The sequence below is a fragment of the Equus quagga genome, chromosome 13 (genome assembly GCF_021613505.1).
Source record: "Equus quagga isolate Etosha38 chromosome 13, UCLA_HA_Equagga_1.0, whole genome shotgun sequence".
Lineage (NCBI taxonomy): Eukaryota > Metazoa > Chordata > Mammalia > Perissodactyla > Equidae > Equus > Equus quagga.
Genome location: NC_060279.1, coordinates 78,024,020 through 78,048,471, shown reverse-complemented (window position 1 = coordinate 78,048,471; position 24,452 = coordinate 78,024,020). Strand labels below are relative to the sequence as shown.

At 51.5% G+C, this 24,452-nt stretch overlaps 1 protein-coding gene across 2 annotated transcripts in view; it reads left to right on the top strand.

Annotated features, from left to right (window-relative positions):
• FBXO31 (F-box protein 31) overlaps positions 1 to 24,452 on the top strand; it is a 44,472-nt gene extending 20,020 nt beyond the window's left edge. For both annotated transcript variants that reach the window (XM_046680890.1, XM_046680891.1), the window contains 7 exons: positions 3,259 to 3,335; positions 9,952 to 10,119; positions 10,807 to 10,881; positions 18,408 to 18,517; positions 19,401 to 19,554; positions 20,700 to 21,088; positions 22,170 to 24,452. In XM_046680890.1, coding sequence (XP_046536846.1) covers positions 3,259 to 3,335; positions 9,952 to 10,119; positions 10,807 to 10,881; positions 18,408 to 18,517; positions 19,401 to 19,554; positions 20,700 to 21,088; positions 22,170 to 22,392 — 1,196 coding nt within the window. In that variant the 3' untranslated portion in view covers positions 22,393 to 24,452. The remainder of the gene's footprint in view (positions 1 to 3,258; positions 3,336 to 9,951; positions 10,120 to 10,806; positions 10,882 to 18,407; positions 18,518 to 19,400; positions 19,555 to 20,699; positions 21,089 to 22,169) is intronic.

The window sequence follows — 24,452 nt, the reverse complement described above, 5'->3', positions numbered from 1 at the left end:
TGTTGAATTCAGTTTGCTAATATTTTGTTGAGGATTTTTGTGTCTGTGTTCATCAGGGATATTGACCTGTAATTTCCTTTTCTTGTGGTGTCGTTGTCTGATTCTGGTATCAGGGTAATGCTGGCCTCATAAAATGAGTTTGGAAGTGTCACCTCCTCTGATTTTGTTTTAATTACCAAAAGCCACTAAGTGGCAGGAGATACCATTAGTTGCATTTGTGATTTTCTTTTGGACAAGAATGACATATAGGACCACCCACCAGCCCGAAGCCTCAATTCTGCAGCAACAGGTGTGATGATTCAAGAATGATTTTATGGTCTAGCCACGTGTAGTGGGCAGGCTGTCTCGTGTGTGTCTTCTGTAGTTTTCTATGAGTTGGGCTCTCTAAGCATGCCCTGCCCGTGACAGTAAAGCACCTGAAGGGTCTACAACAGTCAACTTATCAATATCTCGGGTCCCAAGCCTGCTGTCTGTACCTGAACCAGTATTATCGTGATGTGATTCCATTTCACTCTCCTGACTGGGCAGTCAGCAGGTGTTTGGAGACAATATGGAGAGGGACTTTGAGCTGGGGATCTTCCTCCAGGCGAGAAGCCCTGGGGTATAGTGAGCGCCCTGGGCCGGGAGGTGCTCCGGGTTCTGTCCTAAGCCCTCTGTGGACCTCGGGTGCTGATGTCTCAGCTCAGGCCCCTTCATCAGCCCACGACAGGGTCAGGGCGAGGGTTGAACGAGTGCACGAGGGAAAGTCCTTGGAAAGGTGCCACTCCTTGTATCATTCACTGGCATTGCCTTCAAGCCGGCCTCCCCAGCAGGGCCCCAGGCGTTGGAAGGTCTGAACAGGGCTGCCCTCCTGGTGTCGATCCAGGGTCTTCCTGTGACTCAAGTGAGCGCTTTCAGTCTGGGTGCTTCTGGGCTTGTTGAGCCTTTTCTGTCGCCTCCCCTGGACTCAATTCTGGTACGGTTTCACTTTTTAAAGTATAGAGTAGAAACACAGGCGTTACGTTTGCATTAGGAAATCACGTGCCCCTCTCTGGTTAGCGTGCGCGCAGTCCGGCTGCCGACCGCGGTTTCTCTGACTTGTCTCTCCATGGTCTTGGGGGAGATCCCAGGCTGAGTGAGTCGACATTGTGTCAGCAGGAGTACGATCGACTCTTCTAACATGCACAGAGCTTACAAATCCAGGGAGGACTGCTACTCAAAGCAGATGTGCGGGAGGCTGTAGTTTCTTTTCAAAGAGCTATTGCTTTTAAAGCAAAACAGGGAAGTCCTCTTTTGAAATTTATTGCTAAGTCTTTGGCATGTTCTTTCAACAGTCACTCGAGGGGCTTTGAGATCAGGTTGATTTTGGAAAGAACCAGACGTGGCTAGCAGTCAAGTTGGGAGACAAGAGGAGAGGAGACAAGAGGGGAGGGTCATGCTGAATGGACCTGTTTAATTTTTTCTCCAATATTTTATCATGATAATTTTAAAACACACAGAAAATTTGGAAGAATTGCAGTAAACACCCATTTACCATCACCTTATTCTACAGCCCTCTGCCACACTTCACTGTTGCCCATCTGTCCGTCCCTCCGTCAGGCCACCTTATTCTCTGCTGCGTTTCAGAGTAAGTGGCAGGCATCAGTATGTTTCACCCCTGAACAGTTGAGCATGCATTTCGCTCTCTAGAGTTCAGTGTTCGTATACGGTTCTGATCCTGCTTATTACTACCTGTTCAACAAACATAAAACCCATCGGGTTGACCATAAAATACCAAAACTGACTTTACTGTGTGTCTTGCAAACCGACTCAAGATGTGTGCGGATGAATGGCAGGCATCCTGTAGACAATCAAGGCTCATCTAGAAATGTGTTCTTAGGCTGAAACCTCGGTAACAGTTGGTAGTTTCCCACCAGCTGTCTGCATACTCCACAGGCTTAGGATGGTTTCGGCCTCACTGTGCTACTCCCCATACGCCAGACCAAGGTGCTGCTGTCCCACCTCCAGGTCCCTCTTGACTGTGTCAGCGTGGTCTTCCTTCCTGCAGTCTGGTGCAGTCACGCAGCTTGGGTGCTTGGACACGGTCCCTGGCCCACTGTGTATTAGCCAGGGTTCTCCAGACAAACAGAACCAATTTCTTTATATAAAGAAATTTATCATTAGGAATTGGATCCCACAGTTATGGAGGCTGACAAGTTCCAAGATCTGCAGTCAGCAGGCTGGAGACCCAGAGGAGCCCATGTTTCAGTCTGAGTCCAAAGGGCAGAAAAGACCAATGTCTCGCTCCAGGAAGCCAGGCAAGAGGAAATCCCACTTATTTGTGGGAGAGTCGGCCTTTTTGTACTATTCAGGGAGACTGCATGTTTCAGTTAGAGTTTGATGTTTGAAAAGATTGATGTCACAGTTCTGGAAACCAGGCAGGAGGAGTTCCCTCTTACTCATGGGGGGGTCTGCCTTCTTCTTTTCAGGCCTTCAACTGATTGGATAAGGCTCACCACAATTGGGAGGGCAATCTGCTTTATTCAATCCATCGATTTAAATGTTAATCTCATCCAGAAACACTCTCACCACACACCCAGAATGTTTGACCAAATGTTTGGGCCCCGCATGGCCCAATCCAGCTGAATCATAAAATTCATCACCACACATTGCCTGCACCTGGCAGTCAGGGTCCTGCATGAGTTGTAGTTTGCTTGCTCATTCATTCATTCACTCAACAAATGCATGTGCAAAGGAAATTGAAGTGAAGGACATTTTCCAAAACGTTAACCGTGGCTGGTCATCTCTGTAGCAGGATCTCAGGTCACCCCCAGGTTTCCTTTTCTCTGGTTGTCTTCAGTGAGTGTATATGCACTGCTTTTGAAAGAAGGGGGGCCCAACTTAAATCTTAATCTATGGTCTCATGACATTTTGAACTCTGTCCCTGTCTCCTAAAGAATCCCACACTTCCTTAGTTCTGTCAACTGATGGGAGGCTCACTACTTTACAAGGGTGCTTGCTCCGGGTCTTCCAAGGGCAAGTTCCTTGTCATTGGAGCCGATTGCTTTGACGCTGGGTTTCAGAATGACCCAGTTGTCTGTTTTATTATGCTTTTTAAAGATATTTTTATTCTTAGCTTGCTTTGGAAACTCGTAGGTAAGATTTCCCAAATGTAAACATTTGCCTTCGTGAGTAGTTTCTTCACAGTTTTCTGCCGCTCACGCCCTTTCCTCTGATTTTCTGTGAGGTGAAGACTGGCTGGCTCTAACACCAAGACCTGCTTTTTCTCTCTCCTTGTAGTGCTTCACCGGTACAGACACATTTTGGGCCTGTGGCAGCCAGACATCGGGCCGTACGGAGGACTGCTGAACGTGGTGGTAAGTCCCAGAGCGCCGGGCCTGGCCTCTTGTGGAGCCAGGACTGATGCCCACGTGGATGGAACTCAGCGCCTTTTCGAGCAGCGGGGCGGGCCTCAGGATGGTGCCTTAGGATGTTAGAGTAATCAAGGGCCTCTCTGCAGGGCACTGTTTGGGAGCCAGATGTTCATCTTCTAAGTGAGCAAAGATTCCTTTTACGTAGTTCTCAGCCTTCTGGCTGCATCCTTGGACTCTGATGACGGGATGCAGGCTGCTGTGAGGACGTCTTCCCTGCCCCAGGCCCTCCCTCCTGGACACCGAGGGCCATCGAGTTCACACCCTCAGACGCTCTAGTTTTGGATTGTGCACTAGTCTGATGCCCTGAGTCAGGGGTCGGTAAACTAAAAGGAAGAAGATGGGTGGAGGCCGCATGGGGCCCTCAGAGCCTCAAACACTCACCCTCTGGCCCTGGGGACCGTAAGGCACAGGGGTGGTGTTGTGGCAGGTGCCCCATCTCTGTGCCCTGAGGTGCTGCCAGCTGTGAGTTGCCGTGTGTGCCTTTTATTGTTATCCAACAACACGTGTGGAACGCTTGCCGTGTGAGTTGGACGCCATCCAGCACCAGGCTGTGCTCTAGGGGTGCAGCCTCAGGTCACTCACCAAGCAGGCTCCACGACGTCAGACCAGGCTGCACTCACGGTGACCGGAAACCTCAGAGCAGAGTCAGAAAGTGGGGCTGTCAGGCCCTGGTTTTAAATGTTTTCTCACCTACCATAGTAATACTGGGGTCAGGGCCGGGTCCTCCAAGGACGGTAAAGCCAGTGGGGAGTGCTTTTGGGGAAACAAGGCATTTCCACAATCTCAGAGCATCTCCCCACAGATGTCTCAGCTTCCTGGGGCCGCCATAACAAATTCCCACTAACTGGGTGGCAGAAAACAACGGAAATTTGTTGTCTCACACTTCTGGAGGCCTGAAGTTCCAAATCAGTACTTTTGTGCTGAAATCAAGATGCTGCAGGGCCTGCTCTCTCTGAGGGCCCTAGAGGAGGAGCCTTCCTGCTTCTCCAGCTCTGGGGGCTCCCGGGCTCTGGCCGCACCTCTCCTTCTCTGCCGTCGACTTCCTGTGGCCTCTTCTCCATTTTGGTGTCTTAGACCTCCCTCTTAGGAGGATACAAGTAATTGCTTTTAGGGCCCACCCGGATAATCCTGAATAATCTCATCTCAAGATCCTTAATTTAGGGGCTGGCCCCATGGCTGAGAGGTTAACTTCACGTGCTCTGCTTCAGCGGCCCAGGGTTTCGCTGGTTCGGATCCTGGGTGCGGATATGGCACTGCTCATCAAGCCATGCTGAGGTGGCATCCCACATGCCACAACTAGGAGGACTGACAACTAAAAAAAATACACAACTATGTACTGGGGGGCTTTGGGGAGAAAAAGGAAAAATAAAATCTTTAGAAAAGATCCTTAACTTATCACATCTGCAAAGTCCTCTTTTGCCATCTTAGGTGATAATGTCACAGGGCCCAGGGATTAGGACGTGGACCGCTTTTGGGGCCCATATTCGGCTGACTGTAATTACCAGGAGGAAAAGGTGCCTTTAAGGGGAGAGATCTGGCCAACAGTGCCTGACCAGGTGATCTCTGTTAACTAACCAGTTAACTGACCCAACCTGGTGATCCCTGTTAACTAACCCACCATGGGGTGCTGACCCCAGGCCCTCCTGGTGTGGTGTGAAGGATGTAGCTTTACTTCTCCGGAGCTTCTGCCAAAAATCCACAGCCCAAGTCTCAGCATGAGCAGCTCTCACACAGACCCCGCGGGGGGAGGCCGCCAACCCTGCCCTCGGCCTGCAGAGTGCTCACTTCACGAAGGCCAGAAAGGCTGATGAGCCACGTGCCATGGTAACTAAGCGCATTCCGTGGTGACCGGTATTGAGGACACCGTCACCCGGGTCGGGAACAAAGAGAGGACCAGGGCCAGCAGAAGAGGCCCAGAGGGGCCAGCTTGCTGGGTGGATGTGAGGGCCGCCTTGGAAGCAGGTGCTCAGCCTGCGGACGCCTGAGTGTAGCCTCGTGCGGTGTTCTCTCCGCCAGGCCGCTGCGGAGGTCCTGACCCACAGAGTATGAGGCCGTAAATGTTTCTTGTCTTTGCCGCTTGTTTTCCTGACATTGACACTGGCTGTTGGCCGTTTTCCCGCCTCTTGCATGCCTGGTCTTTTCCACGAGGTGTGGACATGGTTGTTAAGTGGCTGAGTGCCGGATGACCTTCCCTGAGCTGGTCCGGCTGTGTTAGGCAGGAAGTTGGCTGAGGCTCAGTCCATCTCGTGGTGGCGTGGGGTAGCTCTGTGCAGCTGGTTTAGAGGAGCCTTTCTTCTGGGCTAGTTTAGCTCCATCTCTAAGGCCTGAGCCCTCTGGGGTCCCCACTCCGTGCCCCAGGGGTTCCATGAGGACCCCCTTCTCTGGCTGCCTGGAATTGGAACATTTCGAGACCTGTATGACCCTGGGGATTGTCCAGGTCATGGCCCAGCTTCATGGCCAGGCTGCAGTGTCGCTGTGGCTCGGTGTTCAGCCCGACCCGGGGCCCCTCGGCAGATCTGGGGCTCTTTCTCTGTGCAGCTCCCTCCTTTCTGGGTCTTTGACCCTCACGCTCCAGCCCCGTCAGCCCCCTCGAACTTGGGTCTCCATTTCCTCAAGTTAGAACACCCCCGAGTTCTGCTGTGAGCCCCTAGGGCTGGAAGGTGCCTCCAGCAGAAATCCAGGGGATGGCAGGGGCCACCTCTTCTATTCCCCTTCTCTGGGTCACAGTCCTGTGCTGCCTGTGGTCCGGTGTCTCGTATTTTGGTTCACAGCAGGTGCGCAAATCCCAGTCCCCTACTCTGTCATAGCCAAGAGGAACGTCTGGCTTTATGGCTGCTTTCTGGTGAAGTTTTCCTTCTTGTTGTCTCTTCTCTTAGTCGTCAAGGTTTCTGTGAAGTCTGTGATCTCTGGGTCAGTTTCCAGTGTCTCTTTTTCCCCTGGATTTGCAGGTGTGTCAGCCTGTCTCCTGGCATGCCCAAACATGTGGCCACACATGCTGGTCCCCCAGGAGGTGTCCTGGTCTCTGGCCTGTAGGTTGGCAGAGCACCTTGCTCCGACCAGGCCTGGTGCGAGGCTGCATCTCAGGCTTGGTGCGGGCCGGCTCTGCTGTCCAGTCTGCCCATGTCCTCAGGGCCTAGCCCCTCATGGAGTCGCCTGAAGGCCCGGGTGCCACCTCCTCTCCAGGCTGAACGCCAGTTCTTCTCTTGCCAGCTTTGTGATACTGCCGCCACTTCCCCTGACTGCTGGGCCTCTTCGCAGCCCCTTTCTGCTTGGTTTCTCTGGGAGTTGCCCTCATGATTTAGGATTCAGCAACTGCATCAAGGGCAGAGCCTGCATACTGTGGGACCATTTCTTTAGTTCCCGCTCTTAGGGGGCACCTGGAGCCTGGAGCCCTGGCCTTTGGGGAGCTGCAGCCCTCTGGCCTCCCCTTCTCTGCCCAGCCATAAGTGGTCAGGAGTGAGGGGCAAAGGGCTGGAAGGGCTCTTCAGGATCCTGGCCTCATCTTGGGGCCACCTGCTTGCTCCCTGATGTCTGCAAATGGCATTGCAACTTTCTAGTTCACTCAGTTCTTATCACTGGTCTCAGCTGGAGGAGCTGTTGATCTGAGCTCCTTGGTCGTAGCCAGGAGAAAAGGCTTCTTGTAGTTTAATTTTTATGTGCTTCTTGGTCATCAGCCTATCTTCGTTTGAAAAGTAGCTGCTCATTTCTTGGTCCGTTTGAAAAACCCAGGTTGTCTCACTTTGAGAGTTCACAGGTGTGTGTGTGTAGTGGGTGTGGCCCTTCGCAGCACCCGTGGGCAGGCGCTTGTGCCCAATGTCGCTGTGGCTGGTGCTGCAGTGGAAACAAAGTCGGGTGCCCTTGGGGAGCACCAGTGCTCTGGCTTTGCTTCCCTCTTCTTGCACACACGCTCGGCGGCCAGAGGCCCGAGTCCAGGGGACCAGTGGCACCCATCGTGTAAGGGCTGTGGGTCTGACCCCCAGGGGCCTGGGGCCTGGCTCGCCTCAGTGGGGCTCTGCTGATCTGGTCATAGGGGCCATCTGGTGACTCTGGTGACTCTGTCGCTCTGTGTATGTTGCTCACCAGGAGCAACATACTCATAAATATTGCTTCCCATTCTTTATGATTTGGTGGGGACATGCTCTAGGTTTGCTGTATATAATCTCGCTGGGGAAGAGCCTTGCTTTCAGAGGCTTCCTTGCGGGCCAGCAGACAGCTCCCAGCGTGAGTGGATTTCTCTCCTTTTTTTTAGTTGGGGAGGGTGGTAATTGTTTTCTTACTGGCAGTGAGTAATAGAGTAAAAAAAAAATGCTGCTCCTGAGAGTAGGGGATAATTAGGGGAAAATGGAGCCCATAACAGCACAATGCCAACTGGCTCTTGTCTCAGACCAATTAGCCACAGAAATGATTAAATTCTCGCCTCCTCTCTCACTGGAGCTGGAAGCTGGGGATCCAGCCTCTCCTGGGAAGGTGGCGACAGTGGGACCATCCCAAGCGGGGCCTCAGAGGCGACTCTCCCCACCACTGAGAATGTGCCACGTGATTGTGCTGGGGACTGCCCGTCCTTTGACCTGACCTCCATCACCTTCTGTCATTCACCGTTTCAGGCACCCAAGGAGTAGTGGGAGTGGTGGTGTGAGCCCCCACAGATGCCCACCTCCAGGTTCAAGTTATCGATGGTGTGCCAAGGTCACGGCATCTGTCCCCTCCCTTTGCGTTCGCTTCCAGGCGTTTTAAAGCAAATCCTGGGCCTGTGTCATTTCATCTGTTTCTGCGTCAGTGCGGATCTCTACAAATGTGGGCACTTTCCTGCGCATCCCCCACGTCCTTACCAGGTCCTCCAAAAGGGGCGGTTATTGCTTGGTACTCCTGAGACCAGTCCATGCTTAAGGCGCCTGACTGTCTCAGAACTGCCTTTGACAGCGGGTTTGTCCACATCAGGACCTAGCCAGGCCCTCACATTTTGCCTCATGAAGCTCCCCTGTTGGAAGCAGCACCCCCGTTTTTTCTCAGGTCAGTTGCCCTACTGGGTGTCCGACTTTCTGTATTATTATGCTTGCTTCTTTCTCGTGTTGTTTGGCTTGTTTCCCCAGCCCCCACCCCCCCATTTTAGAGCTGGAAGTTCTCTCTAAAAGGCTTGCTTGGATTTAGGTCTAACTACTTTTTTCTATTTAAAAAAAATTAAGCTTTCAGCTTTATTGAGGTATAATTGGCCAATAAAATTATAAGATACAGTAGTCCCCCTCATCCACGGGGGATACGTTTCAAGACCCCCAGTGGATGCCTGAAACCGGAGATTGTACTGAACCCTATATATACCACGGTTTTCCCTTTACATACATATTTGAAGTGTGACGGCAAAACTAGCATAGATTTCTTTTTCCTTCTTCACAATTTCACAGATAGAAGATTCCTTCTTCTTTTATTTTTTGAGGAAGACTAGCCCTGAGCTAACTACTGCCAATCCTCCTCTTTTTGCTGAGGAAGACTGGCCCTGAGCTAACATCCATGCCCATCTTCCTCTACTTTATACATGGGACGCCTACCACAGCATGGCTTTTTGCCAAGCGGTGCCACGTCCGCACCCGGGATCCGAACCAGCGAACCCTGGGCCGCCGAGAAGTGGAATGTGCAAGCTTAACCGCTGCGCCACCGGGCCGGCCCCAGAAGATTCCTTCTCACTGTAGGTCTTAGCAACCTCAGCATACGATTTTTTTTCTTTCCCTATTAAGTCGAGAACTTTTACCTTTTCACCTCCAGGAAGCACTTTCTGGCTTCTCTTTGGCATATCCGAATTGCCAGCATCACTATTCTTGCGCTTTGGGGCCATTATTAAGTAAAATAAGGGTGACTCGGACACAAGCTCTTGAACACAAGTCACGATGCTGTGACAGTCTGATGACTGAGACAGCTACTAAGTGACTAACAGGTGGGTAGCGTATGCTGGGTAGATCCGCTGGACAGAGGGACCGTTCACTTCCCAGGCAGGACGGTGCGAGATTTCATCACATTCCTCAGAACAGCTTGCACTTTAAAACTTATGAATTGTTTATTTCTGGCATTTTCCATTTAATATTTTTGGACCTAAGGTAGCTGAAACCGTGGAAAGCAAAACCATGGGTAAGGAGACTCCTGTATATAAAGAGTACATCGTCGTGCTTTGATATCTGTGTACATTGTCAAAGGATTCCCACCATCTGATTAATTAACACATTCATCACCTCACCCTTTTTACCTTTTTTCTTTTTTTTTTCCAGTGAGAATATTTAAGTTCTGCTCTCTTGGCAGATTTCAGTGATAATGTACAGTCTTAGCAACTATGGGCATTGTGTTTTACGTGAGATAACTACTTTTTAGGTAGCAAGCACTTGGTGGGCTGGGCTGGGCTCCTCCCGGTGCGCTGGACTGGGGGCACCTTGATGCCTGCTGGTCCCCAGGTTCTCGGTGGGAATGAGTGTGGAGAGGAGGGTGGTCCTCGTGGACAGCTGCAGGGTGGGCACCCTCTGCCTCAGCGCCTCATCCTGACCCTTGCGTAGACTTGTGCCCTTTCTGCTCGCCGCAGGTGGACGGCTTGTTCATCATTGGCTGGATGTACCTGCCTCCCCACGATCCTCATGTGAATGACCCAATGCGATTCAAGCCCTTGTTTAGAATCCACCTGATGGAGAGGAAGTCGGCCACGGTGGAATGCATGTACGGCCACAGGGGGCCCCACAATGGCCACATCCAGGTGAGTGCATGCTTGGGGCTCCCTTAGACACGGCAGCCGAGTGCACGCGAGGGGCTAGGCCTCCCCCAGTCCTAGGGCCAGCCTGTATGGGGTGCCAGCTGAGCTTGCCGTGGTATTCCTACCTACAGTTCTGTGCCCATAAAGATCAGCGGAAACAGAGGAAGCGACGCTCTACCACCAGCCCCTCTGTGCCTTCTTTATGCTATTGTGCTGTGATGTAACTCCTCAAAGAATCACTCACTGGAGCCTCCACTGACTCTGCATTCAGTTAGAGCCATTTGTGCTTTCCAGCCACAATTCCTCACTGCTCCTTTCTCTCCTCTTTGCAAGAATATCAGCTTGAATGATGCTCGGCTCTCTGGCACTGGCATGGCAAATGGCCAGCCCGGTGAGCAAGTGTGTTATCTAACACACTAGGACAGCGCCAGCCCCTTTGTGCTGCTCTGAGAGGTCCCCCTGGGAAAACGCAAATGCCTCTCTCGGATGCACCCCTCCTCTGAGAAGGAAGTGCATGCTCACGGTGGTTCTGAGTTCCCTTCCTGGGATCCGTCACGATTTGGTGGCATCTTGGGCTTCTGTAGATGAGTGGGGAGCATCAGTGCGGGAGGGGCTCATCATATGGCCCTGGTCTGCTGGGGGTGCTGTGACTGACTCCTTACCCTCTCTCCCTTGTCATGAATGCTCAAGATTGTGAAGAAGGATGAGTTCTCCACCAAGTGCAACCAGACAGATCACCACAGGATGTCTGGCGGGAGGCAAGAGGTAAGCTCGTACGCCTTCTGTTCAGCTGGAGCACCGGCCTGGTCCCCCCTTGGGCACAGTGCAAATGTGAGATTGAACAGTTTGACATTGTTAGCATGCCACCAACAAAACGGCCATCTCCCATGATTCATCCTAGCCTTGTTGGCGCAGAAAGTGCTTCTGACTCTGTTGTTAGAAACGGTGTGGATTTGTGTCCACGAGCACAAGTTTTTGTTCCCTGCCATCCCTCAGAATGAATGAACCAAACAGAAATGGTTTTCTCTAATTACTTCTTCTTTGCCCCTTTGGCAAGAGCGTCTGTGTGCTGCTGGAGGTTTCTTCTTGGATGTGAGTTGCAGGGTGACCAGAGGGCTTTTTTCGAAAGGACCCGGTGGTTGAGATTTCCAGATCACAGCAACGCAGTGGGTAAAGCTGTGAGTCAGACACCCAGCAGTTTCTTAGAGTTTCCTTTCTGCACGAGTAATTTTACACATTACTGTTGAGTTTTAGTTTTCTAAACAGCTAAGTCATAGTGCCATTTCAAAATATTTTAAAGAAAAACTTGACCTTGTAAAATATGGGAATCTCATTGCAGCTTTTATTTATTTGTTGGGTGTGCATTTCTCAGGCAGTTTCTGAGTCTCTGATGGCTTCCCCATTAGCCAGAGACCTGCAGGGAGACTCAACGTAAACCGGGGGCACCCACATGCCTCTCAGAACCCTCTGAGGGTAGAGGAGGGCCCTCTTAACTCAAACATATGGCATGTGAAGATGACAGGTAATGGAAATGCTTTTTAAATTTATAACACTGTCATTTAAAATTTCATATACAATCACATATGCAACATTTGGTGATTGCTGTAGTTCACGTTTAAGTGAAAAACGTCAACATATTTTCCAGGAATAGAAACTCCGCAGCTGTTGAGACCTTAACAAGGCCATGTAATAGATTTCTGGAAATATATGCTCTGAGATCAGAAGAAGTTCTTGTAAGCCAGCTTGTGTGTGGGCTCATTGCTTTTGAAATGGAATGCTAGTTTTTCTGATTATAAAAGTAATAACACAAGTTTCCTGTGCAAACTTAAAAACACCTAAAGTGAAGGTGAGAGTAAAGGCTTTGTTAGCATCTTGGCTTCGGCGGTTAATCTGCATTTCTCTTATGAGTGAGGCTAAGATTAGTGTCACCTTTAAGGGCTCCTTGTGGCTCCTCTCCTGTGAAATGTCTGTTCATGTCCCTTGGCTCTGTTTCTGTTTGATGTTGGTGTGTTTCTAATTGATTTGTAGGAGCTTTCATCCTATTAGGAAATGAGCCCTTCAAGAGATGAGTTGAAAATATTTTTCTTTTTGAGGATGATTAGCCCTGAGCTAACGTCCACCACCAATCCTCCTCTTTTTGCTGAGGAAGATTGGCCCTGAGCTAACATCTGTGCCCATCTTTCTCTATTTTATACGTGGGACGCCTGCCACAGCATGGCTTGATAAGTGGTGCGCAGGTCCGCGCCTGGGATCTGAACCAGCGAACCCTGGGCTGCTGAAGTGGAGTGCGCGAACTTAACTGCTGCACCACTGGGCTGGCCCTATATCGCAAATATTTTTTTGTCATTCATTTTTTTGTCTTTTGATTTGGTTTAAGGTATGTTTTCATCCATGGAATTTTTGATTTCAGATAGTCAGATGTATCTGTCCTTTCCTTGATAGCTTCTTAGTTTGGTGTCATCTTAAAAGCCCATCCCCACTTTGAAATTCTACTTACAGATGAGCTCACGTCTTTATTTTCTCACAGTTATATCTTTGGTTCTTTTGGAATTTATTTGGTTTAAAATGTGAGGTTCAGTGCAACTTTGCTTTTGTGCAGATGCCTGCTCGGTTATCCCAGCCCTGGATATTGAGTAATCCAGATTTCCTCTGTCCGTTTGAAATGCCACCCTGTCCTACATTGCCGTATGGACTTGGTTTATTTCTGGACGTGATATTCTCACCCATGATAAGCCTATTTATGCAGGTGCCACACTATTCTGGTTACTGTAGCTTTATAACTACACATTTCACGTGGTAGCACTAGGCTGCGTGTCTTCCTCTTGTATTTCAGAATTTTTCTGGTGAATCTTGTTTCTTTTTCCATATGAACTCTAGATTAGCTGTTTCCCAGAAACATCCTGCTGGTGTTTTTACTTTAATTGGAATCGCATTACACTCATAGATGGGTTTATGGAGAGTTGACACTGGTGTGACGTCACGACGTCCTGTCTAGGAACGTGGTGTTCAGACAGAGTTTGTGTTCCTCAGTGGGGCTCCAGTATTTTCTTTGGTAGGTCTTGCACATTCGCTGTAAGGCGTTTGATCCTTTGTTGCTGTGGTAAATGGGCTCTTGGCTTTCATTTTATCTTCCAACTGGTGAATTTATATTTAAAAGCTCTTGCATGCTAATTTTGTGGCCACCCATCTTACTGACTTCTCTTGCATTTGTAATCATTTTTGAGTTGATTACCTTGAGTTTTCCAGGATGATACTGATTATCTGCAAATAAAGACATTTACTTCTTCCTTTCCAGTCTCCCTGTCTTTCAGTCTTGTGAACTGTGTCAGCCTGTACCTCCCTCAGAACAGCTCACAGCGGTGGTGAGGATGGCGCCTGGTCTTGTTCGCGGCCGTGGTGGGTGTGTTGCATGTGGTGTCGTCATGGGGCAGAAAGATGGCCTTGGGGTCAAGATAGACTTTATTATGTCAGGGACAGAGCTGTCTGCTCGTGTTTCCTTAAGTGGGCTTTGTTTTGTTTTCATTGAGAAGAGATGTGGAATGTACCAGTGTTTCTGAGCATCTGTGGAAACCACGAGGTGGTTTTTCTCCCCCTTAGTCTAGTAATGTGGCGACTTGCGTGAATAGACATCTCACACTGAGCCGGGCTGAGGTCCTGGGAAGGAGTCTCACTGGCCTGCGGGCGCTCTGCGCTGCTGCACGCTGTTTGATCACCTTTTATGTAGGACTTCAGCACTGATGAGTAGACTTGGTCTAATATTTTTTGTGCTGTTTTTGTCTGGTTTTAATAGCAATCTTTTGCTAGCTTCTAGAACTGGAAGTCTTTCTTTTCTCTCTAGACCTTGGAATAATTTAAACAGAGGACTTGGGACTCCTGAAACATCTTCACTTTCTAGCTGAGTCTTTCAGACCCAGGGAGTGACTTTGGGCTCCTGGGAGAGAGGACAGGCTGTGAGGTGGACGATGCTGTGTGCCCTGATAGTTCTGAAAACTGAGGTGAAAGGCTGAGCCCCGGATTCTGGGCCACCCTGTGTTCTGATGGTTGATGATCATTTTAAATGTTGGCACAAAATGGTACTTCCCAAGGGACCGGAGGACTCGTGGTGACCTGAGGGCTGCAGGGTGGACAGGTCATGTCTCATCGTGACCTTCAGCTGTCTCCACCCGCTGAGGAGAGAATCCTTTCACTGCCCCCAGCTCATCCGGCCGTCCTGGAAGAGGAGCCTCCTTGGCAGCGTGAGGGAGTGTGGAGGACGCCTGCCCCAGCCTGGAGGCGTGTGCTCTGGGAAGGGCCAGCTGGTGATCCCTTCAGCCTCTCGCTCATGAAGGAACCAGTGAGGCCCCCTCCAGCTCTTCACATGGGGCTCTGCCCTTCTTCAACTCTCGAAGCCAGACCTTCAGGGTCGTTTATTAACTGCATCCACGGGCCTTGCCCACCCTCCCACTCCCTTGCACCCCAACTCCAGTTCCAGGATTTCTGCCAGCTTTGCTAACCTCCACACGCCAGGTCCACTCTGTCCTGTGGCCTGATCTGGTTCCTCAGGGCTGTGGTGTCCTCAGCCTGCCCCTCACGGGCGCCTCCCATGTGACCCCTCCGTGTGACCTCCCATGGGCTTCACAAACTGCAGCTGCATGCCCTGCATCCTTGTGAGCAGTGCAGCCCTCGGGCCGCCCCAGACTCTCAGTCCCCGGTGTAGACGCTGCCTGACTTTTCTTCATGGATGATGGGCAAGGCTGGGCTACCATCTTCCCTCCTCACTCCCTCTATCTGGGCCCCCCAACCTGAGGCTTCTGGAAATCTGGGGGTGCGAGGAGGAGCAGAGATGGGGAAGAGAGGAGGGAGGATGGCCAGGCCCCCACCTTCCCCTGCGAGGCTGCCGATGTCCCTTGCACTCCCGGCCAGGCCGTGGGCTGCTGCTTGTGGTGCGCCTCGTACTTTGCCGAGCAGAAAGGCTCTCGCGCTGGACTCCCTTTAGTTGGACTCGAGTGGCTTTTATTTTGTTTTCCTTTGTCTTATGTACTTTTTCCCCTAATTACTAAAATGATAGCTTATCGTCATCAAATACAAAGTCATGAGAATCAGGCGAGAAGAGTGCTGACATGGCCCCCACCCAGGCGCTGTCTCCAGGCCCGTTCCCCATCATTCCTGTGCTTTCCTGGGACTGTTGGCTGTATTTGCAGTCTAACTCTGTCTAATTTGGATCTTTAATTTTTTTTAGCTTAACTTTTTCCGGAGATATTTTCCAGTCTCATTAGAATTTTCTGCAAACTCTTTTTAATGCAGCCTAACATTCATCATCTTGCTGCAGTGTAATTGACCATGTGGATGAACCATTCTCCTGTAGTTGCACATGGGGTTTGCACCCAGCTGTTCATGTGTCCCCATTATTGCCCTGACCATGTACTTGTGTGACTTACCCTCTGGGAGTCTCAGTCGTTATCTGTAAAGGGGGGCCATATGATTATCTGCGGACCCCCGAGTGATTTTGGAAGATAGAGTAGGACACTGCATGTGAATGACTTAGCACCAGACCTGGCCAGAGCCACCCAGGAGAGATGTCAGGCATTATTACTGTAACTCTGCTGCCTAAATCTGTGCAAAACCCTTAGCTGGTTTTTGGATCCTACAGAATGGGAATTGCCGGGCAAAAGGCCCTGAAGATGTTCCAAAGGCTTTTCCATGCCGTCAGTTTGTGGGTGAGCCCCCGCCTCCCCGCACTCCCTCTGGCCCTGGGGTTGGCCCTGGTGGAGACAAGACCAGCTAGCACGTGGACTTTGGGTTGGCTCTGATTCTGCCACTTAATAGCTGGTTGACTGTGGAAAGGCTTCTCAACTTTTCCAAACCCCAAACATCTGCAGCACAGGGATAATGTTATCTGTATCCATCTCCTAGGTTGTTGTGCAGATTAAGTAAGATGATGATTGTAAAGTGCCAACACATGGTGAGCAAGCCCTGGGTAAATATTAAACTTATTCTTACATGTTCTAGGCCCCTGGTTTTCTGTGTGCATACATGTCTTATAAGGTAATTTCATAACAAACATGTTTCAAAGATCTTTGTTCTGAGTAATTGGGTCTAGTTGGTATTCCTAATGTCTATGATCTTTTCGTGCAAAGTAAATAAGATTATGACTGTTCACAAGCTATCTTCTTCATGGTATTTAGCCCAAGTCTGATTTCACCATGGCAACATTGAAATCCTTGCTCATTACATTCACTTACTCCCATTTTTATGTTATTTATCTATTTGATTTTTTTTAGGGCCTTTTCTCTCTGAGTTCAGCCATTTAAGTGGAAGGTTTATGATTTTAATGGAAGTTTTTTCTTTTATGGTTATTGTTTCCTGTGTCCTAAAAAACCTTGCCTACTCCCAAGTTACAAAGAATCTTTTTTTTTTTGAGGAAGATTAGCCCTGAGCTACCATCTGCCACTAATCCTCCTCTTTTTGCTGAGGAAGACTGGCCCTGAGCTAACATCCATGCCCATCTTCCTCTGCTTTCTCTGTGGGACACCTACCACAGCATGGCTTGCCAAGCAGTGCCATGTCCTCACTGGGGATCCGAACCAGTGAACCCTGGCCTGCCGAAGCGGAATGTGCTAACTTAACCGCTGCACCACCGGGCCGGGCCCCTCTCTCTCTCTTTTTTAGAAGTTTTGTAGCTTTATATTATGTTCAGGTCTGTGACCCATGTAGAATTATTTCTTGGGTATGGTGTGAGGTAGGGATTGTGGTTCATTTTCTCTGTATGGATGCCCAGTTGTTTGAGTACTATTTGTGGATAAATGACTTTCCTTTCCCCATTGGGTAGCTTGGACACCTTTGTCAAAAGTCAGCTGACCAGATAAATGGGGGGTTCTGTTTCTAGGCTCTCTATTTAGTTCCACTGATGTATTTGTCAGTACTTATGCTCATACCACCGTCTTGATTACTGTAGCTTTATGGTGAGACATAACGTGAGCTAGTGTGTGTCCTCCAAATTCGTTCTTTTGCAAGATTGCTTTGGATGTTCTAGGTTTTTTTCATGTTCATGTGAATTTCTGAATCAGCTTGTCAGTTTCTGCAGAAAGCCTGCTGGGATTACGATTGGCATGGCTTTGAATCTATAGATTAGTTTGGAGGGAGTTGCTGGCTTAATACTGAGTCTTCTGGTCTGTAGGCACCTCTGACTATTATGTAGGCCTCTTTATACTTCCTTTCAGCAGAGGCTTGTGATTTTCAGAGTAGAGGTATTGCACATATTTTGTAATATTTATTCCTAAATTCTGTGTTTTTTGAAGCTGTTGTAAATAGGACTTAAAAAATTTTCATTCTCCAATTTTCTATTGTTAGTATATAAAAATGAAGCTGATTTTTATATATTGATCTTGTAGTTCTAATAGTTGTTTAGTTCAGTCATGCAGTAATTTCTGTTCTTTACCAGAGTTTGGACAGTAACATATTAAAGCAATTGACAGATCGTAGCTTTTTTTTTGGTAAATTGCTTTTCCTTCTGTTTGTAGAGCTAATCTAGATAATCATCAGAAACAGTATATTGAGTTAGGAACTCAGAGCTGTGGATTAATTATGTTAAGTGTGCAGAATCAAGCTATTAAGCACTAAATATCCTTCACATTGTTTGTTTCCATAATAAATTACTGAGGGTTGGGGATGCGGTGTTGTTAAAGCTCCCTTTTTACAGATATATTTATTGAACATACAACATAACTATGAAGGCACATTTTAAAGGGGAAACCACCCACACTCTCCACCAGCTGTTCCTCTCTCGTTCCTCATCAGTAGCTGTAGAGAGCGGCTCTGGTCAACCTGACCAGCACAGTTGAAGTGACAAGAGTCCTGCTGTGCTCCTGCTGCCCCAGAAGCCAGAGAAGCAGGCTCAGTGTAGACGCCTCCTGTCCTGTGGTGGACATGGAAGTGAGGCTCATGTAGCTGCTACCCAGGAGCTCTGGACACAGGCTGTGGCCCCAGCCCTGCCCAAAGGGACCCCTGTGATCCCTGCTGCTTCCCATGAATCTGGGTCCATGTGCTGAGGGAAAGTGGGGACCAGAGTCTTCATTGGTGGCACGCCTCCACAGAGGAAGGGAGGCCAGGTGCTGGGAGACCACACACAAGGCAGCTCACCTCCTGCCCAGCTTCCGTCTCCATCCCATTCACTTAGGTGGGACTTGATGTGGGCATGCCCAAGGCATTGCCCCAGCTGTAAAAATGCTGCTCTGTCCACTTGGCGTCACAGCGAGCAGCCTCTTCACGCCCTTGTGTGATGGTGGTTTTCATAGCCTGTGTTCTTTTGGAAGGAATTCCGAACGTGGCTAAGGGAAGAATGGGGACGGACACTGGAGGACATTTTCCACGAGCACATGCAGGAGCTCATCCTGATGAAGTTCATCTACACCAGTCAGTATGAGTAAGTGCAGCCCCCCTCTGTGAGTACCGTGAGCACAGTCCCTTTCTGTAGGGGTACTATGAACACAATCCCCCTCTGTGGGCACTGTGAGTGCAGTCTTTTTCTGTGGGGGTACTATGAGCATAATCTCCCTCTTTGTGGGTATTGTGACTGCAGTCCCTCTCTGTGGGTACTATGAGCACAGTCTCTTTCTGTGGGTACTATGGGCACAGTCCCTCACTGGGTATAGTCCCTTTCTGTGGGGGTACTATGAGTATAATCCCTCTTTGTGGGTACTGTGAGTACAGTCTCTCTCTGAGTACTGTGAGTGTAGTCCCTCCCTCTCTGGTACTGTGAGCACAGTACCCATCCTCTCCTTGTCTGTTCTGTCTGATTTATCATCACCACCCACCAGCAGTGTGCTCTAGTGGGCCTGGTGTGTGCGCCAAAGCCTCGTGCTTGTTTCCTCATGTCTGCCCTGGGAGGCCTGCTTTCTCTGCCTCTCTGTCCTTGGGCCCTGTCCCTGTGGCCCTGTTTAGCCCCTTTGCCGCGTCACCACCATGATTTCAGGGGTTCCTGTCACAGATGACAGAGCAGGAGTGGCATTCCCTCCCCTTCACTGAGAGTTCCACCTCAGCTGCCTTGGGGCAGCCAGCAGAGTGTGTGAGCACATTAAACTCTGTTGGGATTGGAGAAGGTGTGGGGTGTGCCATGTACCTGTGGGTTGGGATGAGTGTAGGTCAGGAACGTGGGGTGCCCCTGCTCCCCTCTGGCCTGGCAGAAATCTAACCCTGGCAGTGCTAGGCGGCTCTGCCCTGCCTGCCCCCCGTGGTGTATGTGAGATCTACGGTTCTGCCCTGCATGCGTCTCTGCTGTGCTCTCACACTGCCTGCTCCTCCCACAGCAACTGCCTGACCTACCGCCGCATCTACCTCCCGCCCAGCCACCCGGACGACCTCATCAGGCCTGGCCTCTTCAAAGGCACCTACGGCAGCCATGGCCTGGAGATCGTCATGCTCAGCTTCCATGGGAAGCATGCCAGGGGCACGAAGATCACGGTGAGTTGGGGCGGGGGGCGACCGTGGAGGGGCCATTAGATGGGCCACGGACTAGCGTGACTTGGGCTGCACCCTGGCTACTTAGGGTGGGCCTTGGGCCCACTGACCCAGGAGCTGCATTTTACAACATCTCCAGGGGAGTCTGAGCACTTCCAAGGTGGCATTACCACACGCCTCTCAGCCCTGGCCACACGCTGAGATCCTTGGGGACATTGAGAAAATACTGATGCCCAGACATAGGGATTCTGATTTAATGGTGGGGGGTGGGCTGGGTAAGGGGCTCCACGAGCTCCCCAAGTGACCCTAAGGTGCCACCACCTTGGAGACCCTCTGTGTTACCTCACGGGTCCCTCTGCCCTTCCCAGTCTCAGCAGCTCGTGGAAGCAGTTGGAGGGTGAGCTGAGTGGGGTCCTGAATGAATAGGGCCTGCGTTGCCAGCTTCAGGGGCCGTCATTCACCCTGTGCTCCCCTGTCATGTGCAGAGTCGTTGGGGTTTCTGGCAGGCACCCTGAGGTGTCCTGTAGAGGCAGCACCTCTCTGTGCTCCTCACAGAGCATTGTCCCAGACCTCTGTTGCCGGGCTCCCTCTGCTTTGGGGAAAGCGCCTTGAGATGGAGAGCGCAGAAGCAGGACTGTGTCCCTGGGCTCTCTGCCGGGCTGTCAGGGGGCTCATTGGCCCTGTGGAGAACTGCGCCCCGGAAGGTCTCCTGAGGTTCTGGCTTAGGAGCTTTTGTGTTCCAGGCAGCCAGGTCTGGGCTGGCGTCTTGGGCCTGTCCCACGCTGCCTGAGCCTGGGAGGGTCCACGCACTTCCCTTCACCTGTCACCTGAGGTCTTTGAGTGCAGTCAGGCCAGTGTGCTGGGGGCCTGCGGGCTCAGGGAGCTGTGTGGTTACAGCCCTGAAGATCACTTGTAGGTGCTGCCCTTCTCTGTCCTCAAAGATGCCTTCACAGATGGGGCCGCCTACTCCCGCAGTAATTTTTTAAGGGCTTCCAAAATATTCTTACTTGGTAAGGGGTTACCGCCTAATCAGTAGGAATGTCAGAGCAAGCTCCTTTGGCTGGAGGCGGGATCTAGGTCGGAAACCACGCAGAGCATGTTTCTGCTGGTCTCTGAGCCCTGCTGATCAGCGTCCGCTCGCTCCTCAGGGTGACCCCAACATCCCTGCTGGGCAGCAGACGGTGGAGATTGACCTCATGCACCGCATCCAGCTGCCCGACGTTGAGAACCTCCGCAATTTCAATGAGCTCTCCCGCATCGTCCTGGAAGTCCGTGAGCAGGTGCGCCAGGAGCAGCAGCAGCAGGAAGACGGGCCTGAGGATGCTGAGGGCTGCAGCCGGCAAAGCCCCCAAGAGCCCCAGCGGGGCCCTGCCCAGCCCAGTGTGGAGCCGCCCGCTGAGAAAGGCAGCGAGCCCGGGGACGGAGGCGCCGCAGCTGCGGCTGAGCAGCCCGTCGAGTCTGGGCAGGGGCAGCCATTTGTGCTGCCTCTGGGGGTGAGCTCGAGGAACGAGGACTATCCCCGCACCTGCAGGATGTGGTAAGGATGCGAGGGGGGGGCAAGGAGGGGCTTCAGGGAGGGCCCTGCCTCCCACCCAGCACAGAGACGGGCTGGGGTGGAGAACGGGGTGGGGCTCTGCACCTGGTGGGGCCGCAGGAGCGAACTCCAGCCCCATGTGATATCAGGGGCTCTGTGGCCGGGAGGGGCACGCTGCATTCCTTCCCGGCCGTTCTGTGTGTTTGCAAGGCCTTGCCACAGGGGACCTCTGCTGCATGTGCTCTAGGCTCAGCGGGCATCACTTCGCCTCCCTTGGGCTCTGGGGCTTCTTTCTCTACTCTGGAAGGAACCACAGGCCTCATGCCTAGGGCTGCTGTCCCACTCCTGCCCAGTAGAGCCCCAGCATGGCGGGTGGAGGTGGGGGGCCCAGGCACCATTCCATGAGCTGGGAGGTTCGGGCCGGCCCCTAACTCCTCGTCATCCGTCAAGGCACCGAGTTCTTTGCAAAAAAGCCCTAAGTGTGTCTCAGCCTGATGCTGGTCTTAGAACTTGGCTGTAATGGGTACTTGAAAGTCCTGCCTTCTGAGTTACTGTCAGGTGCATACTGCTGAATCTTCATCGATTATATTTGAGTTGCTTGTTTGTGGACATAACTATCCCAGGGACTGAGATTTTTGTTGGCTGGGGCTGCGTTCTGAAGACGTGTGCTTTGGGTCAGTTAGAGGAGGGCTGCCTGAGACCCTGCTCCTTCAGGTGGTGAGCTGGTCGAGAGCAGTGGTTGGTGGGGAGAGCCTCACCATCTGGGGCGAACCAAGCACGCTGGCTTGTGTGCTCTGCAGGGGAACATCCATCTCCTCAAACACCCAGAGCCTTGCCCCTCGGTGTAGACAGCTCGCTGTGCTGGGCGTTGAGAGCTGAGCAGGGCCCTACACAGACAGGCTTTCTTGGGCTCCATCACCTCCTGGTTCTTAGCTTCCTGCTGGCAGATAGTGAAGGTGGCTCACATGGAACGAAGGGTGTTCCAGGACACCCAGAATGACATGGTGCTTGACTCGGGCCAGTTCACGTACTCCAAGGCCCCTCACCACTCTCTCCCTGCACCTTCCCTCTTGTCTTTGTTCAGTTTCTATGGCACAGGCCTCATCGCTGGCCATGGCTTCACCAGCCCTGAGCGTACCCCTGGGGTTTTCATCCTGTTCGACGAGGACCGCTTTGGCTTCATCTGGCTGGAGCTAAAATCCTTCAGCCTGTACAGCAGGGTCCAGGCCACCTTCCGGAACGCAGACGCACCGTCCCCACAGGCGTTTGAGGAGATGCTCAAGAACATTCAGTCCCTCACCTCCTGACGGCCCCCTCCCCTGCCGGGGTGCTCCTGGGGCTCCGGCCCCTGCGACCTGCCAGAGCAGCAGCATGCACTTCGGACATCTGGCCTTGGACCAGAACACCCACCTTCTCATAGGGGTCACGGCCCAGCCCCCCGGGATGCTTTCTATAGAGTGTGCAACCCAGGCCTGTATAGTTGTCAGTAGCTGATGGGAAAGCTGAGCATGTCTTATAAAAAAAAAAAAAGAACAAGAACAAAACTGATTTTGAGGCCAGCTGCAGGGTGTGTAAATAACTGAACTGGAGAAACTGGGTTTGTCCTTGGCCTGCTGGCAGTTTTCTAGGGAAAACAAAATCCTCCTTCAGGGGAGTTCATGAGTAACAGAGTCTCTTGCTGTGGGCTGACATAAGGGGGTCCTCTCACAGGAAGCGAGTGAAAGGGGCCATGGGCCTGCGAGGGCCGGGGGTGAGGGCCTCGGACAGGTGAACTTTGCTGCAGCCCGGCCAGGGTGGTGGGGGAGGCAGTGTGTGCAGAAAGGGAGCTCTGGGGGAGTGGGGGTGTCGGGTTTGGGACCCTGGACTGAATTCCTGTTTCTCTAGCGATGTGCTTGGATTGTGGACAGAAGCACTTCACCCTGAGCTCAGTTTCCGATTCAGTGAAATGGGGCTAGTGACGTGGGTCACTAGAGAATGTCACCGCAGGCCTGTGAGCAGCTTGGCGGCCTGCGGACACCATCCTGGCCCTGGTCCCCGGGCAGCGCCTGTGCACCTGCCCCGGCCTCTCTCCAGCTTTAGAACCAAGACCTTCGCTGCAGCCACTTCCAGACAGGGCACTCGTGTCCACACCCTACCCCTCCTCCTGCCGCACCCTGAGCTGCAGCCACTTGTCCCAGAAGTGAGACGGCTACATCTGAAATGGCCCTGCAGTTATTTACCCAGATGCTGTCCTTGGAAGTGTGAAAGCATCAGAAGTGGTTGCACAAGACGACTTTGAAGCCCCTTTGCAGGGGAGAGGGCAGCTTTCTAGAAAAGTCACACTGCACGCAGGGAGGCACACTTTGGACACCAGGACCTCTTGGGGACCCTTCTGCTGGCATTGTGCCTGTGTTGTGCTGACCCCTGCATTTGGGGACCCTTCTGAGGTCTCTACTGATCTTGGTGTTTCCTGAAGAGCAGAGCCCTAAGTGCACGCAGGCCCCTGAGAGTTAGCTTCAGCTCTCCCTCCAGCGTGCAGACAGCCACCACCCGTCCACCGCCCATGGCATGGGGCTTCACTGGGGGCAGGGCAGACTTCATCCCCCTCTCAGTTGCTCATCCTTGTGGGGTGGACTGCACTGAGCCCTCATACTGAGGGCGAGGGACCCCAGGGAAGGGGGGTGGCTTTGTGGTGCCTTCATGTAGAGACCAGCCTCAGATGTCCCATGAAATGTGTCCTGTTTTCTCGATTAATTTCTCCCTGACTGGCCTTTTTCTAAAATAAAAAATCCCCATTGCCCTAGCTTCAGTGCATTTGGCAACTTTGAACTTCCTCTGCTTCCTAGAATCACAGAATTGACAAGCTCTGAGGCCCAGCCCCTCAAAGGCAAGCTGGCCCTCCCAGGAGGGAGGTGAGCGGAGAAGGCTGGGTCCCTCCTGGGCAGCCACGGGATGCGTCCACCTGGCGCTATCAGCCAAGTCTCGTCAGAGATGCTCGCCGCTCACCTCCCATCCTTCTAACAGGACCTGCAGTCAGGTTGAAGTGTGATCCCAGTTTCTCTTGCAGGACTGAGCCTAAAAGCATTGTCATCCCTCCCCTCTTGCAGTGTGACTGTTCTTCTCTCGTGCCAAGCATGGCTGTCTCTGAACAGTGATAACCATGGCCATGAAGCCTTCAGGAAAATGAAAATGAAAGACAGCTGGGTGTAGGCTGTTGCTCTCTGAGTTTCACCATTGTTTAAATAAAATCAAGAAAATGCATATTTTACCCAGAGCCTGAGGCTCACTCTAAGGGACCCCATCTCCATCTAGGGCCCCCGGTAGCTTTGTAAAGCGCACATGAATTAAAGATGAGCACTTCTGATTAAAAACCAATCTCAAATCTAAA